This window comes from Numenius arquata, chromosome 6 (assembly GCF_964106895.1).
Source record: "Numenius arquata chromosome 6, bNumArq3.hap1.1, whole genome shotgun sequence".
Lineage (NCBI taxonomy): Eukaryota > Metazoa > Chordata > Aves > Charadriiformes > Scolopacidae > Numenius > Numenius arquata.
In genome coordinates, this window is record NC_133581.1 from 1,586,295 (window position 1) to 1,605,222 (window position 18,928).

The 18,928-nt window shown below is 61.1% G+C and overlaps 3 protein-coding genes across 3 annotated transcripts in view; 2 read left to right on the forward strand and 1 right to left on the reverse strand.

Annotated features, from left to right (window-relative positions):
• Positions 1-309, forward strand: part of CHURC1 (churchill domain containing 1) — a 914-nt gene extending 605 nt beyond the window's left edge. Inside the window, exon 3 of the mRNA XM_074148676.1 lies at positions 191-309. Coding sequence (XP_074004777.1) covers positions 191-309 — 119 coding nt within the window. The remainder of the gene's footprint in view (positions 1-190) is intronic.
• Positions 280-3,855, reverse strand: UNC93B1 (unc-93 homolog B1, TLR signaling regulator). The gene is made up of 11 exons (XM_074149215.1): positions 3,773-3,855; positions 3,548-3,689; positions 3,284-3,437; positions 3,046-3,207; positions 2,832-2,961; positions 2,657-2,750; positions 2,437-2,561; positions 2,185-2,367; positions 1,831-2,104; positions 1,469-1,587; positions 280-1,333 (listed from the first exon to the last, which is right to left on the reverse strand). Exons 1-11 carry the CDS (start codon positions 3,851-3,853, stop codon positions 1,055-1,057), a joined length of 1,743 nt encoding a protein of 580 aa, XP_074005316.1. The 5' UTR covers positions 3,854-3,855; the 3' UTR covers positions 280-1,054.
• A 3,006-nt stretch (positions 3,856-6,861) lies between these two features.
• On the forward strand, positions 6,862-18,621 carry LOC141465658 (aldehyde dehydrogenase family 3 member B1-like). The gene is given in 12 exon segments (XM_074149214.1): positions 6,862-6,999; positions 8,033-8,050; positions 8,052-8,236; positions 8,623-8,785; positions 11,059-11,169; positions 11,298-11,418; positions 11,554-11,639; positions 11,856-11,937; positions 13,446-13,832; positions 14,541-14,707; positions 15,865-15,964; positions 17,984-18,621. Coding segments are annotated over 12 exon segments (1,752 nt in total). The 3' UTR covers positions 18,178-18,621.
• Positions 18,622-18,928: the final 307 nt, after the last annotated feature.

The window sequence follows — 18,928 nt, forward strand, 5'->3', positions numbered from 1 at the left end:
CCCCCCACCGCGTGACCGCGCGGCCGCTTGGGCGCGGAGTACTATGGGTAAGGTAGTCCGCGGAGGGAGGCGGGGCAGCGCCCACCCCCGGGGGTGGTGGGAGGGGGTGCGCGGGGACTACAACTCCCGGCGTGCACCGCTGAACAGCGGTGCACGCCGGGAGTTGTAGTCCCCGCGCACCCCCTCCCAGGGTGGGCGCTGGTGCCCGCTTCCCCTCATGGAAGGCGGCGAGGCCGCGACGACGCGAAGGCGGAGTACGGCGGCACTGGGCGCGGAGGTGTGTGTGTGAGAGCTTTTATTGAGACGTAAGGGAGCAAAAGGGGGGCCCGGCCGGCTTGGGTGGGGTATCTCGAGGGGTGGTGGGGGTCCGTGGGCTTACCTGGGGGGGGTGTGGGCCTGGCCTGAGAGGATGTGAGCCTACCTGGGGACTGCAGGCCTGTCCTGAGGGGCTGTGGGTCTGTCTGGGGCTGCAGGCCTGCTATGGGGGGAGGTTGTGGCCTGCAGGCCTGTCCTGAGGGGCTGTGAGTCTGCCCTGAGGGGCTGTGGGACTGTTTGGGGCTGCAGGCCTGCCTCGGGGGGTTCTGTGGCCTCTAGGCCTGTCCTGGGGGGCTGTGAGTCTGCCTTGGGGGGTCTGCAGGCCTGTCCTGAGGGGCTGTGGGTCTGTCTGGGGCTGCGGGCCTGCCTCGGGGGGTTCTGTGCTCTCTAGGCCTGTTCTGAGGGGCTGTGGGTCTGCCTTGGGGGGTTCTGTGCATCTGTCCTGGGGAGCTGTGGTTCTGCAGACCTGTTCTGAGGGGCTGGGGGTCTGTGGGCTTACCTGGGGGGGGGGTTGCAGACCTGCCTGGGGGGGCTGTGGACCTGCCTGGGGGTCTGCAGGCCTGGCCTGGGGGGGGCTGTGGACCTGCCTGGGGGTCTGCAGGCCTGCTTGGGATCCCTGGAATTTTGGGCCTGTTTTGGGGGTTTGGGCAGCTCCAGGGAGGGCTTTGGACACCCCCTCAGGTTCAGAGAGCCCCGGGTGGTGGAGGGGGGGCACCATGGCAGTGGGGACAAGCTGTCTCTAACCCAGCTGGTCCCCATCATCTCTTGGCAGGTCATCATCCCTGCTGGCGGAGTCCACCGGATGCTCATCCTTGTTGTTGTTGCTGCTGCCGCCATCACCCTCCGAGCCGGTCTCATCCGAGTCGTCCTCCTCCAAGTAGCGGTAGCCCCGCATCCTGTGGCGCGGGCGGGGGATGCGGGGCAGGCGGTACGCCACGTGCTGCGCCAGCTTGCGCTCCATCCAGAGGTAGGCCCCCATCGCCACCACCAGCGTCAGGAGCATGATGGAGAGTTTGGCCTGCAGGAGGGCAAAGCAGGGGATTGGTGTGGGGCTGCCACCCCCTCCCTCAGCCCCACAGGCCCCCCCTGCCCCCACTGCAAGGTGATGGAGCCAGCTGGGGGACGCTGCGGGGACGGCCCCAGCCCCTCTTACCTTCATGGGCAGCCCCGACCACAGGTAGACGGTGAAGATCGCCAGGGCCTGCCACCAGTGGTAGATGGTGAAGACGAAGTCTTGGCGCTCCTTGTCCTCGTACAACATGCCCAGGAGGACTGTGCCGGAGGAGACCGGCTGTCAGCATCCCCTTCCCGTGCCGCTGTCCCCTCTTGGGCCACCGTTAGCAGGACCCAGCCGCGGTGGGTCTGTCCTGCCCCTTGTCAGCGCCTCCAAGGAGCTGGGGACCACCAGGTTGAGGCGCCAGGGGACACGAGGAGAGGATGCGTCGAGGTGGTGGGGACAACCTGGCTGTGCCAAGGGACAAGAGAGGCTGTCGCGGGGACCTTCCCGGTACTCACTGCTAATGCTGGTTTTGTTGAGGGCGCTCCCCATGCCCCAGAGCACGGCTATGGCGTAGAGCAGAGGTGCCTGCAGCAGGTACCGGGGCTCGGGTGCCCAGCAGAAGAGAGTCACCAGGAGAGCGGCGTGGACGATGGCTCCGGCCAGCAGCGGGACCTGCCGCCGCAGGCGCAGCATGCAGAGAGCCAGGCTGGAACAGGCCGAGGCGGACAAGCCGTAGGCCATGAGGAGGTACGCCAGCTTCTCCAGCCCCAGGGCACACACGCCGTAGTTCTGCAGCGAGGACGGGCTCAGGATCACCTGGCTGGGGCTGTCCCTGCTCTGTCACCCCCCGCCCTGTCCCCAGGCCCTACCAGGGAGAAGCCGGTGCAGACGAAGAGCACCTCGAAGCCGCTGTAGATGAACAAGGGGAAAAGATGGCGCAGGCGGTAATCCCGCATGTGCTTGAAGGGCAGCTGGAAGATGTTCCCCCAGCCGATGCTGCGCAGGTCGATCTCCTCCGTGGGCCGATACGCTGAGCCGCAGAGCACCAGGACCTGCCACACAGCCGTGGGTGAGCCACCAGCAGGTGTCCCAGCCTGTCCCCTGCCCGCCCTGGCGCTCACCATCAGCATGGCAAGGAAGGCGGCCGCCATCAGGGCGCTCTCCACGATGATGAGGTTGACGCTGCGGGGCAGGCTCTGCAGCACCGTGGTGTTGAAGCCAGGCAACGTGCCGTGACTCAGGGTCCCTGCCGGGTGGGGGGACACACGCTGTGGCTCAGCCCCAGCCGGGGAGGTCCCCGTGCCACCGCCCCGCGGTGCCGTCCCGCCGCCGCGCGCTCACCGCAGTGCTTCACCCCGGCGAGCGTGTGGTTGAGCTGGTAGAGGTAGTTGTTGAGGAAGAAGAGCATGGGCATCTGGGCGCAGACGAAGCTCAGCTGCAAGAGGTAGAACAGGGGGACACTCAGGGCTGTCCAGTGCGTCCCCCTGCCCCTGCCACGCGTCCCACCGGCGCTCACGTGGAAGCAGGTGTAGAAGATGGTCTGGAAGATGACGATGTAGGCGTTGCAGGCCCCCCGCGGCGCCCGCTTCTGCTCCTGCACGTGCTCCTCCGTGAAGTTGACGTACTCGTAGTACTTCTGGGCCATCCTGCGTGGCACCACGCGTCAGCTGGCACCCCCCCTGACCCGGAACCACCCCCCCCGCCACCACCCGCTCCCCGCCGCTGCCTACCGTGTGATGTAGTTGCCCATGGAAGCCCAGAGGGGCACGATGGCCACCCCGATGGCCACAGCAGAGGGCACCAGCGTGTAGTAGCGCTCCCAGTAGTTGCTGGAGACGAAGAGGGCGTAGATCCCCACCGCCAGGAACATGGCCCACTTGGTGCCGAAAAACCTGCCGGTAGGGAGGAAGAGGAGGGGGAAGCGTGGGGCAGCCCGGCATGGCCGGGGAGCTCGGGCAGGCGCCCTACCTGATGAGGACGGGGGTGTAGAGCAGCGCCGCCACGGGGGTGACGTTGATGCCCATCAACACCTTGCGGTCGATGTCCTCCAGCTGGATGTTGCTGTATTTCACCTCCCGGTAGGTCTCGTCGTAGTGGAGGATCAGCTGCATCTGCAGCAGGCCTGGGGCGGGCCGGGGCGGGGGGTGGTCCAGGGTGGGTCACCCCCCATCCTGAGCTCCCCCCAGACCCCGATGGGGGGGGGGGGTCTCCAGGGAGGGGAGGGGGCCGTACCCAGGTAGACGCCGTAGGTGAGCATGCCGGCCAGGCTGGCGGCCACCACGTTCTTGACCACTCCGAGGCGCTTGCGGCGGAAATACTTCTTCTCCTCCTCTTCCTCGTTGTAGTCAGGGTGAGCACCCACAAAGTCGTCCAGCTGCGGGTGACACCGGCTGTCAGAGCCCTGGGGATGGCCACCGCGAGCCTGGCCCCCCGCCATGGGTGCCCCCCTGGCCTCACCTGTGTCTCTGTCCCCTCGGTGGCACCGTCACACGCCACCGTCTTGGCCACATCCTGGTGGCAGCTGGGGTCTTTCTCCATTGCTGCCTCTGCAGGGAGGGGGGAGCTGGATGGTGTTGGGGGGGGGACACCCTGTTGGGACCCCCAAGCCTTGCACCTGTGTGTCGTGGACCCCCAGAGCTGCACCCCTGTGTCCTGCACCCCCAGACCCTGCACCCGTGTCCTGCACCCCCAGCCCGTGCATCCCTGCACCCAGCACCCCCAACCCTTGCACCCACGTGCTCTGCAGCCAGCACCCCCAGACCCTGTACCCCCAGCCCTTGAACACCTACACCCAGCACCCCCAAAACCTTGCACCAATGTGCTCTGCACCTCTGCGCCCAGCACCCCCACTCCAGCCCCCCCAAACTGTGCACTCCTGCATCCAGCACCCCCCAAATCCTTCAGTCATGTCCTGCCCCCCCCAGCCCTTGAACCCTTGCACCCAGCACCCCCAGATCCTGCACCCCTGTGTCCTGCACCCCGAGACCCTCACCCATGTGTTCTGCACCCAGGACCCCCAGCCCGGTGCCCCCCGGTACCGGAGCCGCGCTGGCCGGCCCGGGGCGGGGCGGACGCCGCTTCCTCTTTCGGAATGGGGCGGGCGGGACGGGGGCGGTTAAAGGGGCCGCTCCCGCACCCCCCCCCGGGACCCCGCACCCCCAATGCCCCCTATCCGCACCCGTCCTCAGCACCCTGACCCCTTCCTCCCGCGAACAGCACCCATCCACTCTGACCCCCCCCCCCCCCAGCACCCATTGCAACTGCCCAGCACCATGACCCCCCCAGCACCATGACCCCCCCCCCCGCGTAACACCCATTGCATCTCCCCCACAGCCCCCTGACCCCCCCAGCACCCATTGCACACATTCCCCCCCAGCACCGTGACACACACCCCCCCCAGCACCCATTGCAACTGCCCAGCACCATGGCCCCCCCACAGCACGCTGACCCCCCCCCCCGGCATAACACCCATTGTATCTCCCCCACAGCAGTCTGACCCCTTCCCCCAGCACCCATTGCAACTGCCCAGCACCATGACCCCCCCAGCATCTTGACCCCCCTGCACAGCACCCATTGCATCTCCCCCCCAGCACCCTGACCCCCCCAGCACCCATTGCACGCATTCCCCCCCCTTCTCCAGTACTCTAAGCCCCCCCCCGCAGAGCACCCATTGCATCTCCCCTACAGCACCCTGACCCCTCCCCAGCATCCTGACCCCCCTGCACAGCACCCATTGCATCTCCCCCCCAGCACCCTGACCCCCCCAGCACCCGTTGCACATATCCCCCCCTCCTAGCACCCTGACCCCCCCGCACAGCCCCTATTGCACCCCGTCCTTGCACAACACCCCCCAACCTGCACAGCCCCCACTCCACTCCCGAGCCCCCCTGTGTCCCCCCCCCAGCCCACCCACCAGGCCCTGCCGTGGGTGCTCAGGGTGGCCGGTGGCGCTGGGTGCTCGCCCTCCCCAGGGCCCTGCCACTCTCGCTTCCCCTTCCCAGGCCCAGGCGGGGGGGGACACCCTGGTTTGGGGGGTGGTGGGGCTGGTTTGGGGCGGGGGGGTGGGGTGGTGACAGGGCATACGCATCTCCCTGTGTCACCGAAAATCCGGGGCCAGGCACGTGGTGATGCTGGGGTGCCCGTGGCCGTAGGGTGCCGGTGCCCCGGGGCAGGGTGGGGTGGGGGGGGGGGAAGTGGGGCAGGATCTGGCCCAGCCGGTAGCGGGGGATTCTTGAGATGCGGTGGAGGAACACCACGTGGGGAGGGTGCCGAGGCCATGGGATAGGGGGTGACATGGCAGAGGACACCCCCAGGAAGGGCCATGGGCAGTGGTGCAGCATGTCAGGGAGCAACACCCACCCCAAAAGCCCCCCCTCACCCCGGGGTGCCGGGGGCAAAGGGTCCTTCCTGGGGGTGCGGGTCCGTAGCCCTCAACTTGAGCAACGGTGGGCAGTGAGGTGGGGTGGGTGTGACCCCCCCCCCCCGGGGTGTGTCCCCTTCCTGGGTACGATTTTGGCCCCCCCAGGTCTGCAGTCACCTCCGGGGATGCTGATGGAGAGCTGCTCCCCTGGTTTTCTCCATCCCCAGGGGCTGTGTGGAGCATCTCCCCCCTCGGGCACGTCCCAAATTGGGGTGGGGGACCCCAGTACACCCCCACGAGCCCGCTCTGGGTACTGGTGTCCCTTGAAAGGGTACCTGAGACCCCTTGTGGGTCTCTCCGGGGGACGTGTGACATCCTCCATGGAGGCAGGGGCTGCTTGGGGACAGCTGTGTCCCCCCTCGAAGCCGGGGATGGCTCCTGGGGCTGCCCCGGGCATCATGGCCAAGGTCACGGTGCCAATTTGGGGTGCTCCCGGGGGGGATGAAACCATTCCCTCTTCCCTGGGGGGCTGCTGTGGGTCCCCAGGGAGCGTGGCCGTGGGGTGTGTGGGGCAGGGCTGCTGCCCTTCCTGTTTACGAAGTGGGGTAATTAGGAGCAGGGGTGCGGGGAGCTGGCGTCGGGCTGCGGTGCCGGGCGGGAGGAACCGGTGCTGGCGGGGAGGGCTAGGCACGGGCTGAACTGGGAGGCTCAGTCGGCCGGTACTGGGATGGGACTGGGCAGCCTTATGGACAGGCAGGTCCATTGGGGGTGTCTGTGGGGTCCCCATGGGTCAGGGTGGCACAAGAGAGCAGGGTGAGGGGTGTCTGTGGGGTCCCCATAGGTCAGGGTGGCACAAGAGAGCAGAGTGAGGGGTGTCTGTGGGGTCTCCATAGGTCAGGGTGGCCCAAGGGAGCAGAGTGAGGGGTGTCTATGGGGTCTCCATGGGTCAGGGTGGCCCAAGGGAGCAGGGTGAGGGGTGTCTATGGGGTCTCCATGGGTCAGGGTGGCCCAAGGGAGCAGGGTGAGGGGTGTCTATGGTGTCCCTGTGGGTCAAGGTTCATGGTGGTGGTTTGGTGGCCACGGGAGTTCCCATAGAGGAGGTCCGGTCCCATCCCATCCCATCCCAGGTCTTGTCCCCACTGCCAGCCCCACGGAGGCGGGGTGCTATCTCCCCACTGCCAGCCCCATGGAGGCGGGGCACAATCCTGCCCGCCCCTGGCCATGGGGCCCGGCCACCGGCCCCACAGCATTTAGGAGGGGCACCCTGGACCTCGGCAGTGCCAGCCCGGCCTCGTGCTCCTGTGGCCACCGCTCAGCCCCCCAGGTAGGCACCTTGGGGCCCCAGGGACTGGACCCCCCATGCACAGCCCCACAGCTGGCCTTCTGTGGCCCCATGCAGGTGGAGGCTGTGGGGCACTGGACACCCCACTGGGTGGGTTCTCTCCAAGAAGGGTGGGTGCATTGGGCATGGAGAGGGGCAGGGGGGGCAGATGTGGGGATGCTGATGTGGGAATGCTGCCCCACACCAGGATCTTTGGGGATCCCCAGGGGTAAGCCCGGGATGCTGTCCCACACTGGGGTTCCTGGGGTTTCTGAGGGATCAGTCCAGGATGCTGCCCCACACCGGGGTCCCTGGGGATCCCCATCGGTCAGCCTGGGATGCTGCCCCACATCAGGGTCTTGGGAGATCCCCATGGGGCAGCCCGGGATGCTTGCCCCACACTGGGGTCCTTGGGGATTCCGAGGGGTCAGCATGGGATGCTGCCCCACAGTGGGGTCACTGGGGATCCCCATGGGGCAACCTGGGATGCTGCCCCACACTGGAGACCCTGGGGATTCTGAGGGGTCAGCCTGGGATGCTGCCCCACAGTGGGGTCACTGGGGATCCCCATGGGTCAGCCCAGGATGCTGCCCCACAGTGGGGTCCCTAGGGATCCCCATGGGGCAACCTGGGATGCTGCCCCACACTGGAGTCCCTGGGGATTCCGAGGGATCAGTCTGGGATGCTGCCCCACACTGGGGTCCCCAGGAGTCAGCCCGGGATGCTGCCCCACACCGGGGTCCCTGAGGTCCCCGTGGGGTGACCCCTTGTCAGGGCAGCCCAGGCACGTCCATGGCTGGAGGCTGGTGGCCATCCCGGGTCTGGGAATCCCAGGCATCCCCCGCCGGCTGCACCGGAGCCTCCGGCAGCCGCGGCTGGGCTGAGTCACCCTGTGGCCAGGACAGCCCCGAGCTCCGAGCCACCCTCCAAGCCACCCTGGCCAGCTCGGGGCATGGGTGTCTCGCTGCGGGGTGACTCCTCCCAGCATCTCCGGCACTTCTAGCTCCAACATAACCCACCCCGTGTCCCTCCCCAGGGCCACCACGCTCTCCGAGGAGACCGGCAGCTCCTTCCCACAGCTTGCCATGCAGCAGCCCCTCGAGCCCCCCGGGCAACAGCCCCCGGGCTACGGCAAGTGTAGCCCGGTGCCCAGCGACGCCGGGAAAGCCGCCGGGTGCAGCGCAGGCAGCGGGAGCAGCGGGAATATCGGGAAGGGGCCAGTGATCTGCAGCACTGTGGGGTGAGAGCGAGGGGCTGGGGATGTGGGGCTGGGGGCCAAGGGGAGACTTGGGGTGCTTGGGGTGGGCAGGGGACAGGGCTGGGGTCCCTGGGTTGGTGCTGATGAGGGATGCTGGGGGAGATGTTTTGGGGTCCATGGGTCACCACACCCCAGCGTGGCCCAAGGGAGGAGACAAGGGAGGTGTAGGGGGCACAAGGAGCCCTTGCTCCCATCATCAGGGGAAAGACCCAGGTGTCCAGGCTCCCTGCTCTCTCTCCAGGGACTCTGGGGCTCCAGTTTGACGCTGGGCTGGGGTGAAGTGGAGCTGGGGGCATGTGGAGCTCCTCAACGGGAGCACAAGGAGTTGGGATGGGGTTGGGATCCCTCTGATGTCCCCATCCCTGTAGTGGGAATCCCTATGCGGGGCTGGTGAACCACCTGCGGGCAACCTGGCTCTCGGGGAAGACGCGACCCATGGAATACCGTGTGGCCCAACTGGAAGCCCTGGGACGCTTCTTGGACGAGAAGAAGCAGGAGATCCTGGAGGCCACAGCCTTGGACATGGGCAAGGTGAGAAGTGGGGCTGGGTGCTGGCCACCGGGGCTCTGCGTACCTCCTTGTCTGGGTCTTCCATCCTCCTGGGTGCAGGTGTGGGGCTCTGGGGGTCCCCTCGTCGTCCTGTACCCCCCTTGATGTTCTCCAGGGCTTGTGTGGAGCACCCATACATGCTGGGTCCCTGCAGAGCTCTCCACAGCCTGGATTAGTCATGGCAAAGCCCCCGTTGACTGCTGTGAGGTGGGAACCCCAGCATTCCTGAGCTTCACCCTCCACGCCCCCACCCCACACATCGAGTCCCCAGTGGCTTCCTGTGACCTCTGCAGAGGGTGCTGTCCTGGCGTGCTCCTCGCCAACGCGGTGGCACCTGAGATTACTGGCATTGTGCAACATGCTGGCCTTGCACATTCCTCCCTGGGCTACTCAGGGCAGCTCGCTGGCCTCCCAGGGACTGGTTTTGCTGGCAGAGGTGGGGACCTGGATGTGGCTCTGGGTGTTGCAGCACCTCTGGAGCTCCCGGATGGTCTGTTGAGGAAGCAGGAGCATCCTCGCTGTGGCTGCGTCGAGCTGTCTCAGCTCGTCTTTTCTCTCCCTGTTGCTTCAGGACCTTTTTCTCCCTTTTTTTCCCCTTCCTGATGTGTGCTGCACCCCGACAGGCCACCAGACGCCTTGTCACATGTCATTAGGACACCTTTTTGGAGGGATGGCTTGTCTTGATTGCAGCCTAATTGGTCTTAACTGATAGTGGTAGAGCTCAGACCCAAAGGATTTGTGTCTGGGGGTGTATCAGCGCAGTGGCCGTGCCCTCGGACATGGATTTCAACATCCTGACATCTCCCCAGGCTTGTAATTGCCTTGTTTATTTGAGGCAAGGGCCTTCTCCTTCAGCCAGGCCTTGATAGGCATCAGAACTCCAAGTGCGTCCTTCATCGCTGCTAATTGTATGTAATTAGGGCCGGTTGTCTAGTAATGCGCTTGTTATGCAGCTGGGCCTTCATAGCTCCATGGACAATTCATCTGGTCTTACGTATCTGAGGTGGGTACCTCACCTCCAAGGATGCCGGTTTCTCTTGGGTGACCTCAGACTTAATGTCCCATCTTCTAAACGTCGTGTCCCATCAATACCCTTTAATGACCTCATCTTCACCGGCAATTTCCTCATCCTCCTTGTGATTCAACTGTCAGCCCAGGGTGAGAGCGGCCCCGTTGCTTCATCCAACATCTGATGTCCCAGCTTGAGCGGCGCTGGAGACCTGAAAGTCTCTTGAAGAGGGGCTTTGGTGGTGGTGGGGCACCAGAGGTTGCCACGTGGGGCTCAGCAACCAAACTTTCCTAAGCCCAATGTGGTGTTTTGCTGCAGCCGTGGAGGAAGGCTCCTACCCAGGGATGCTCTTGGGTTGGAGGAGTCCAAAGGATGTTGCAGTGGAGGGTGTCAGGTGTCATCTTCTGGGGTCTTCACGCTTCTCCTGCGAGAATGGTCCTGAGCTGGGCTTCAGGGCTGTGGTTACGGCTGCAGAGAGGGCCCACTGCCCGCAGCAAATGCCTCGGTAGCCCCTGCCATCCTGGCTGTGACGTCCTGTCACCGCTCCCGAGTCACTGTCCATCACCATTTAGTCACTGCCTGTTGGGACAGATTATCTTGGAGGAACCTGCTGGGTTTGTTTAATTCCGCGATGGGGCATCTCACCCAACCTGCCTTTCCTTCCCCGAGCTCCGGGGGGGTGGTTCTGCCTGGGACGGGAGCCTGGTGTGGCTCAGCCGAGCTCCATCACGAGGTGTTTAATGAAGCCCTTGCTCTTCTTCCCATTTCTCTTTGAAAAAAGCAAGGTTTTAAGTTCGGCTTTGGTGCAGGGGCTGCGGGGGGGGGAACTGGGGGCTTTGCTTCCAGCTCCTGAGCCCAAGAGCACTGGCCCATCCCAGTTCAGTGGCGCGGAGCTGCCTCTGACACTGGTACCAGCTTTTCTGGAGCTCTGGTGACATTTCTTGGTCCCCCCATGGCTCAGGGCTCTGTTGCCAGGTGAGCACTCTCCAGATGCTGAGCTCAGAAAACTGTTAAATAATGTGAAAATGTTAAATATTGTTTTTTTTTCCTCTGGCCAAACACCTATTTTCATAAAATTTGGGGGACTGTGATATTCCCAGGGGGGTTGCAGGAGGTGGCGGCAACTTCTGCTTAAGAGCTTCTACTTAATAGCTCTTCATAGGAGGAAGAGGGGGGGAGATGTCTCCTGTGGAAGGGGGTGAGGGGGTCGGTGTTGGGGTGACGCTTATGTGTCGTCTGTCCCCAGCCATCCTTCGAGGCTTACTTCACCGAGATCCTCCTCTGCAAGAATGAGCTCAACGACACCCTGAACAACCTGTCCCACTGGATGAAGGATGAGCACGTGGACAAGAACCTGGTAAAGGCAGAAGCTCTGGCTTGACCTGAGGAGGGAAGAGGGGGAGAGGAAGGGGCGGGGTGGGCCGAGGAGCTGCGCAGAGGCAGGAGGTGGTGGGAATGTCACTGAGATCGTGGCTTTTCTCACAGGTGACGCAGCTGGACTCGGCCTTCATCCGCAAGGACCCCTACGGGGTGGTGCTCATCATCGCGCCCTGGAACTACCCCATCCACCTCTTCCTGGTGCCCCTCATCGGGGCCATCGCGGCCGGTGAGCCCAACCTGTCCCCTGGCCCCAGCAGTGGGGTGAGGGGGTCTGGCCGGGGGTCTTGTCCCCAGGCTGGGCTGCCAGAAGGGCTGGCTGTCACCGTGTCACTGCTCTGACGTCCTGTCCATCTCACCCCAGGTAACTGTGTCGTTGTCAAACCCTCGGAGACGACAAAACACACTGAGAGACTTGTTGCTGAAATGCTGAGCTGCTACCTGGACAATGTAAGAAGCTCTCCTTGTCCCGGTCCCACAGCTGTGGTGTCCCCAACCCTACCTTGCCCACACCATCCCTACACCATCCCCAGTCTCAGATGCTGCTGTTCCTCCTTCCTCCGTGGTGTCCACGCACCTGGCAGCCCGGGATCCTGCTGGTGGGGACAGGGACAGAATGACCCGGGGAGATGCTGACGGTGGGGAACCCTTCCTCTTATCTTGCAGGACTGCTTTGCCGTGGTGACTGCCGGCGTACAGGAGACCACCAGGCTGCTGGAGAACAAATTCGACTACATCTTCTTCACTGGTATGTCCCCTGGGCCAGAGCAGAACCCTATCTGGTGTTTGTGGAATGAGGAAGGGGGATTCCTCCTGGAGATCCCACTGTGGCTCACCTGTTGCGTGAAGAGGCAAAATAGTTTTGGCAGAAAATAAACCCCCTTGCGTTCTAACGCTCCTCACCGAGGTGGGAGGCTGGGGGCGGCTGGGTTTAAATTCTGAGCGATGCCCAATTCACCACTATCAGCCCAGTCGCGTTTAATATATTAAACTACCACGATTCTGGATACACTAATAGTGGACTGCGCCTTCAGTCTAGTCGTGCTCACGAACTAGCACGGCCACACTTTAGTGTCTGGTCGCGTTCAGTGAGAAACCAAAACGGCTAGCTACTTAAGTGTGCAGTTTATTTAAGCAACAGATATAAAGGTTCTTATGGTTTGCTGGTGATAAATATACTGTCTGCAAAGCAAGCGCAAGTAAAAAAAAATATTGTTAATGGTACAAAGCGCGTGACAAAGTTCCAAACAATACAGCCTGGCTATGAATGTAACACTCTAGAGAGATTTCTAAATTCCCCGAGGAAGCACTCGGTATAGTCTTAAGTCTGACCCACAGGCGTCCCTATGGGGGGGGAAGAAAGGCTCAGCCCCTCGACTGGTCCCGGGATTCAGAGGCAGTCTCTGATGGGGTCCTCCCTGACTTATTCCCGATGGTGTCTTCCCTAACATCCCCCCTTTCTCGGGTTATTTTTATATTATTTTCTACCTTCAAGGTGGAGTTTGAGTGACTCTAGTCATAAATACCTTTATTATGTTTGATGTAAAATTCTCTCGCCTCGCATTTAAAGGTAGAGTTTACGAAAAATTCAGGGCGCAGACTCAAGGAGGAGCGGTGGCACCTCGGAGGCGGGCAGCCTTCGGGCTGGAGGTGTGTTTTGGTATTATAATGACATTATAACGAGCAAAGGTTGCACAAAGGACAGCATTTCATCAAAATTTGACAGACTGTTGGCTCAGGGTAGCAAGCATGCCGCTTATCACTTCCATAGGATCATCCTGTTCCCATTCTGCTGTGTAATCACAGAGCTTGGCCGTGGAATCTTCATTCCACTCCATCCTCCGTGGTGCTTTTGCAAGGAATGTTGTTCAGGGACTCATAGATGTAGTGGATTCCTCGCATACCAGCTGCTGCTGTGTTCCACCCTGGAAACGTTTCCATTTTATACCTTTCCTTAATGTGTGAACAATGCTATATATTTTTAATAAAAATTATATTTTAGGAATTATTCCACACTTACCCAACATGAGATGATGGGCAGCTGCCTGCAAGCAGGACCCCTTGAATCCTTCAGGGACCCCCAGGGTTTGGGCTGGGGATCTGGTGTCAGAATCTGTTGGAGAATCCATGGTGTCCATGTCCGAGCATCTGGTGGGATTTAGTGCATTTCCCCCAGACCTGGCTCCCCAGGGTGCCGCATCCCAGAGCTGTGGCTGGTGGGATCCTCACTGTGATCCATCTTTTCCTGCCCCACAGGCAGCCCCTCCGTGGGGAGGATCATCATGACGGCCGCTGCCAAACACCTCACGCCAGTGACGCTGGAGCTGGGGGGCAAGAACCCCTGCTACGTGTCTGACACCTGCGACGTGCAGAATGTGGCCCGGCGGGTGGCCTGGGGACGCTTCTTCAACGCGGGACAGACCTGCATCGCCCCCGACTACATCCTCTGCAGCGTGGAGATGCAGGAGAAGTTGATGCCCGCCCTGCGTGAGGCCATCACCGAGTTTTTTGGTTCCAACCCTCGGGAATCCCCCGACTTCGGCCGCATCGTGGGGGACAAGCAGTTCCGCCGCATCCGGGCGCTGCTGTGCAGCGGGCGCGTGGCCATCGGGGGACAGACGGACGAGAAGGAGCGTTACATTGGTGAGGGGACGGGGTCTGGGGGGGTTGTGGAACCACCCATGTCCATGCAACGGGTGATCCCTTGCCATATGTGCACTGGCAGCCCAGAAAGCCACCCACGCCCTGGGCTGCATCCCCAGCAGCGTGGCAAACAGGGCAAGGGGGGGATTGTGCCCCTCTGCTCCGCTCTAGGGAGACCCCCCTGCAGTGCTGCTTCCAGCTCTGGGGACATCAGAGGGACATGGAGCTGTTGGAGCGGGGCCAGAGGAGGCCACGGAGATGCTGGGAGGGCTGGAGCCCCTCTGCTGGGAGGACAGGCTGAGATTGTTGGGGTGGTTCAGCCTGGAGAAGAGAAGGCTCCGGGGAGACCTTTGAGTCCCTTCCAGTCCCTCAAGGGGCTCCAGGAAAGCTGGGGAGGGACTCTGGATGAGGGAGGGGAGCCCTAGGAGGAGGGGGAAGGGTTTGACACTGAAAGAGGGGAAATTGAGATGAGATGTGGGGAAGAAGTTCTTTGCTGTGAGGGTGGTGAGAGCCTGGCCCAGGTTGCCCAGAGAAGCTGTGGCTGCCCCATCCCTGGAGGGGTTCAAGGCCAGGTTGGAGGGAGCTTTGTTGAGCAGCCTGGTGTGGTGGGAGGTGTCCCTGCCCAGGGCAGGGGGTGGCACTGGATAATCTTTAAGGTTCTTTCCAACCCAAACCATTCTGTGATGATTCTATATCCCCTCTTGGCAGCTCCCACGGTGCTGGCAGACGTGCTGCCCTGCGATCCTGCCATGCAGGAGGAGATCTTCGGCCCCATCCTGCCCATCGTTGTTGTGGCCAACATGGATGAAGCCATTGACTTTATCAACGCCCGGCCACGGCCCTTGGCCATCTACGCCTTCTCCTGTGACAGCAAGGTGCGTGCCGTCCCTCCTTCGAGGAGGAGATGCTGATGGGGCATTCACACCCCATCTGAGGGGTCACATAGATGCCACACAACTCTGTCACTGCCAGGACCAGGGTTCCCTTGCAGAAGGTGACTCCCCTGAGCTGATAGGTGCCCCTTTTGACTCCTCACACACACCCAGTTACTCTTGGAGCTCTCTCCTTCTTCAGGCTGGACCCTAGGTTTTCCCCAGCAGTGTCTCAGGCATCAGATTTTATAAAAATAAGTAATTTAATCGAAAGGTACCTTCTCTGGAGATATTCAGTCTGTGCCTGGATGTGTTCCCGTCCATCCTGCTCAAGGTGAACATGCTTTGGCAGGACTAAATGTTCTCCAGAGGTCCCTTCCAACCCCTGCCAGTCTGGGATTGTGTAGAGCAGCAAGGACAGCCCAGGCTTGGTTCCTCCTAAAAGAGAGGGACCTAGAACAAAGAAATCCCTGGCCAATTAGACCCCTGCGATCTCTACACCTGCCCCTCACGCACTGTTCATGTGATTTTTGGTCTGGGGTCTTCTAACACCTTCTTGGATTCTTTTTCTGTGCCCGGTCTGGCCGTTGGCTGCTCTTTTCTCGTTGATTTTCAGCCTCTGCCGAGGGTTGGAGCCTCCTTATTTTCAGGTTTATGCTCCTTTTGCACCCACAGTAGCTGGCAGAACGTGGGGAAATGAAAAATCCCAGACTTAGGGCAAAAAGTACCAAAATATGAGGGTGTTATCCACATTTTTCTTATACTAAAAGACTAAAGAGAGCACTGTGAGGAAAATTACTGAGAAAATTAACTCTATTGTGGCCTAAAGGCTTCAAAGAGAGCTACTTGTGCTAAGCAGCATAAATCACGCCGTATTATAATCCTAAGTAATTTATTCTAATTAAAACTTACTTATTTAAGCTAAACAAAGAATATCCCTCAAAAGCCATGGGCCAGCAAGGGGGATGAGGGAAATGGGGCAGCAGGGTCAGTGCTCACCTCACCGACACCCCCATGGCAGGTGCTGGAAGGGTCTTTTGAGCCCCTGATGACGGGGGTCCTCATGCTGGGGTGATGGACAAGCTGGGTGATGTTTCACAAGAGCTGCCCGTGGAGCCAGAGGGCCAGAACCACCTCTACCTCCTCTGCTTCCCTCCCAGGTGGTCAACCAGGTCCTGGAGAGGACCAGCAGCGGTGGCTTCTGCGGCAACGACACCCTGATGAACGTGACGTTGACCTCGCTGCCCTTTGGTGGCATCGGTAGGTCCAAAGCCCTCAATCTACTTGCCCCCATGGACCAACGTGATCCTCCCTACAGTGCCCGAGCTGTGCTGACCATGGGGAAGAAGGCTCTGAGGGGAGATGGAGCACCCAAACCTGAGCCCCCATGTCCTGAGGTCTCAGTGGTCTGTGGGGAAATCCTTCTGCACCAGATGGAATCCCACCAGAAGCCCTTGGCTTCTTCGAACCATGGCTGAGCTCTCGGGCTTTGCAGCCCTGTGTCTGCTGGACACACGTGGAGCACTGGGAGGTTCCTTCTCCCCATTGTTTGTCCCCCAAGCACCTAAAAGTTAGAGAAGTTTGGTTTTTCTGAGAAAAGCTTGGGCACCGTGAGTGAATTTAGTGCCAGGGTTGGGTTCCTGCCCGGCTCAGGCTTAGCCGGGATCTCCTCGAGTGCTGCTCCCTTTGGTCTATCCTCATCGTTGTGCTCCTTGGGTAGGTGACCTTCCTCCTCTGACAGCGTGGTGCTGGATAGGAGCCCTAAACGCCACTCAGGACGAGGCTTGTACCTTCATTTTGCCTTTTAGGACTAAAAAGTAGGAGAAAAATACTTACAAACTTCTGGAGAACCTGCTTGTGGTAACTTGGAGATGGTTCCTCAGCAAAGAGGAAGGGTTTCTGCTCTCCAGGGGCAACAATGATTGTTTCCTCAGGTGAAGAGTGAGGTCTGCCCAGCCCTGAGCCCTGGGTGTAGCACTGGTGTAGTGTTGAAGGATGTGGACCTGTTGGAGTGGGGCCAGAGGAGGCCACGGAGATGCTGGGAGGGCTGGAGCCCCTCTGCTGTGAGGACAGGCTGAGAGAGTTGGGGGGGTTCAGCCTGGAGAAGAGAAGGCTCCGGGGAGACCTCGGAGCCCCTTCCAGTCCCTCAAGGGGCTCCAGGAAAGCTGGGGAGGGACTCTTGATGAGGGAGGGGAGCCCTAGGAGGAGGGGGAAGGGTTTGACACTGGAAGAGGGGAGATGGAGATGAGATGTGGGGAAGAAGTTCTTTGCTGTGAGGGTGGTGAGAGCCTGGCCCAGGTTGCCCAGAGAAGCTGTGGCTGCCCCATCCCTGGAGGGGTTCAAGGCCAGGTTAGACGGGGCTTGGAGCAACCTGCTCTGGTGGGAGGTGTCCCCCCATTGTGGAACTGGATGATCTTTAAGGTCCCTTCCAACCCAGACAGTTCTGTGATTATTCTCTGATTGTCCAGGGAAGAGCAGAGGAATTACAGGAAGCCTCTGACCATGTTTCCCCGGAACATTTTCCCTGGTTTCTTCCCCAGAATATTCTCGGGGGGAAATATCTCAGTTTTATGCTGCCCACACTCGGCATCTCCATCGGGGCTGGTGACTGATTCAGCCATAATAGGACACCCCGACAGCAAAGCCCAATTAATTCCTCACCTGACAGTGGCTCAGGGGACAATTTTTGGTGATTCCCGATACCGTAACTTATCTTCATGGAAGTGATTCAGCCAAACTGCCTCAAATTAGCGGGTGAAGCCATTTTATAACAGCCCGGTCGGGTCAAGGGTCTGAAGTCATCGGGGTGAGATGAGCTTGGCCGAAGCTTCCCCCAATAGCTGGGATGTGAAGTCATTGGGCTATTAATGGGCAACCTCAAACTTAAACCAGCCACAGGAATCAGGAGAACCGGTGCTGCTGATGTGGCTCCAGTTTTTAAGAGCTCCAGGAAGAAGGCAACCTTCGTAGTGGCTGTGCTGGTGGCTCCTAACCATGGGTAGATACAGGAGAGCACCGTAGGGCTTCTAGAGGGAAATGGAGCCTCGTAGACCCAGCAAAGCTTGTGTAGATAAATGTAGGCCAGGAAAAACGATGCACTTGGACTTCCGAAGGGTGGTGGAAGAGGCAGAGGGAAGGGTAAGAGCTCCTCCACCTCCTCTGGTTGCCCAGCAGCGGCAGCATTTGCAGGAGAAAAAGCTGTAAACTTCTCCTTGCGTGTTGTGGTTGCCGGGGTGTGGGCAGGAGCAAGCCTGGACCTGCTGCTCTTGTGTGTTGCAGGGAACAGCGGCTTGGGGAAATACCACGGCAAGTTCACCTTCGACACCTTCAGCCACCACCGGGGCTGCCTGCACCGCAACATGGGCCTGGAGGCCCTCAACGCCCTGCGCTACCCTCCCTACACCCAGCAGAAGCTGGGCCTCCTGACGGCCACCTTCGAGATCAAGCGCAAGGGCATGTGCACCCTGCTCTGAGGGTCTCCCCTGACCCTCACGGACTAGGGGACACACACACACACGCTCCTGCTCCCCCCTCTGGGGGACAAAACCACCCTCCGTGGGAGGCTGGTGTCCTCCTCCCTCCTCGGAACTTGTCCAACGTTCCTCTGCCACCTCCTTTTCAAGGTGGATGGACGTCTCCTCCTGCACCCTTGCTCCTCTCCAGCTGTCTCTGCTCCCCACCGTTGGCCGGATCACGATCTGAAATGGCAAAAAAGTGCTTTTCCTCACCCTGGGCTTCTCTTCCCAGCAGAGAAAATGGTCCCCGAGAGGGCTGAGGACCAGCAGATAAGCCCCATCTCCCCTTAGATGGACCTTTCCCTCTGGATCAACCTCGTTCTCCCTCCTCTTAGCGCCGGCTGTTGCTTTTTTCCTCCGTGTGACCCGCTCTGTAGTAAAGACTTCGCATTGAACTCTCCCTCCCGGCCTCGCCCCGTGCCTCCGTTGCCTTTTTTGGGGGGCTGGTGGCCAGGAATTCGCCCCCCGAGCCCCATGTGGTGGCTTCCTGGACCCCCAGTGTCCCCCTTCCATCACAGTGACACCCTCAGCCACGCCGTTGGGGGTTGTGTCCCCAACTCCATCACCCCGTGCCCAATGGCTGTGTCACCCTCAGCCACGCCGTTGGGGGTTGTGTCCCCAACTCCATCACCCCGTGCCCAATGGCTGTGTCACCCTCAGCCACACTGTGGGGGGTTGTGTCCCCCCTCCATCACCCCATGCCCGGTGG

Excerpts from the sequence above, each read along its gene's own strand:
- UNC93B1 (XM_074149215.1), bottom strand. The coding sequence starts at position 3,853 with ATGGAGAAAGACCCCAGCTGCCACCAGGATGTGGCCAAGACGGTGGCG. Across the intron at positions 2,751-2,831 it reads TCTTCTACACCTGCTTCCAC|CTGAGCTTCGTCTGCGCCCA; the intron begins GTGAGCGCCGGT and ends TACCTCTTGCAG. Across the intron at positions 2,105-2,184 it reads TCTGCACCGGCTTCTCCCTG|AACTACGGCGTGTGTGCCCT; the intron begins GTAGGGCCTGGG and ends TCCTCGCTGCAG.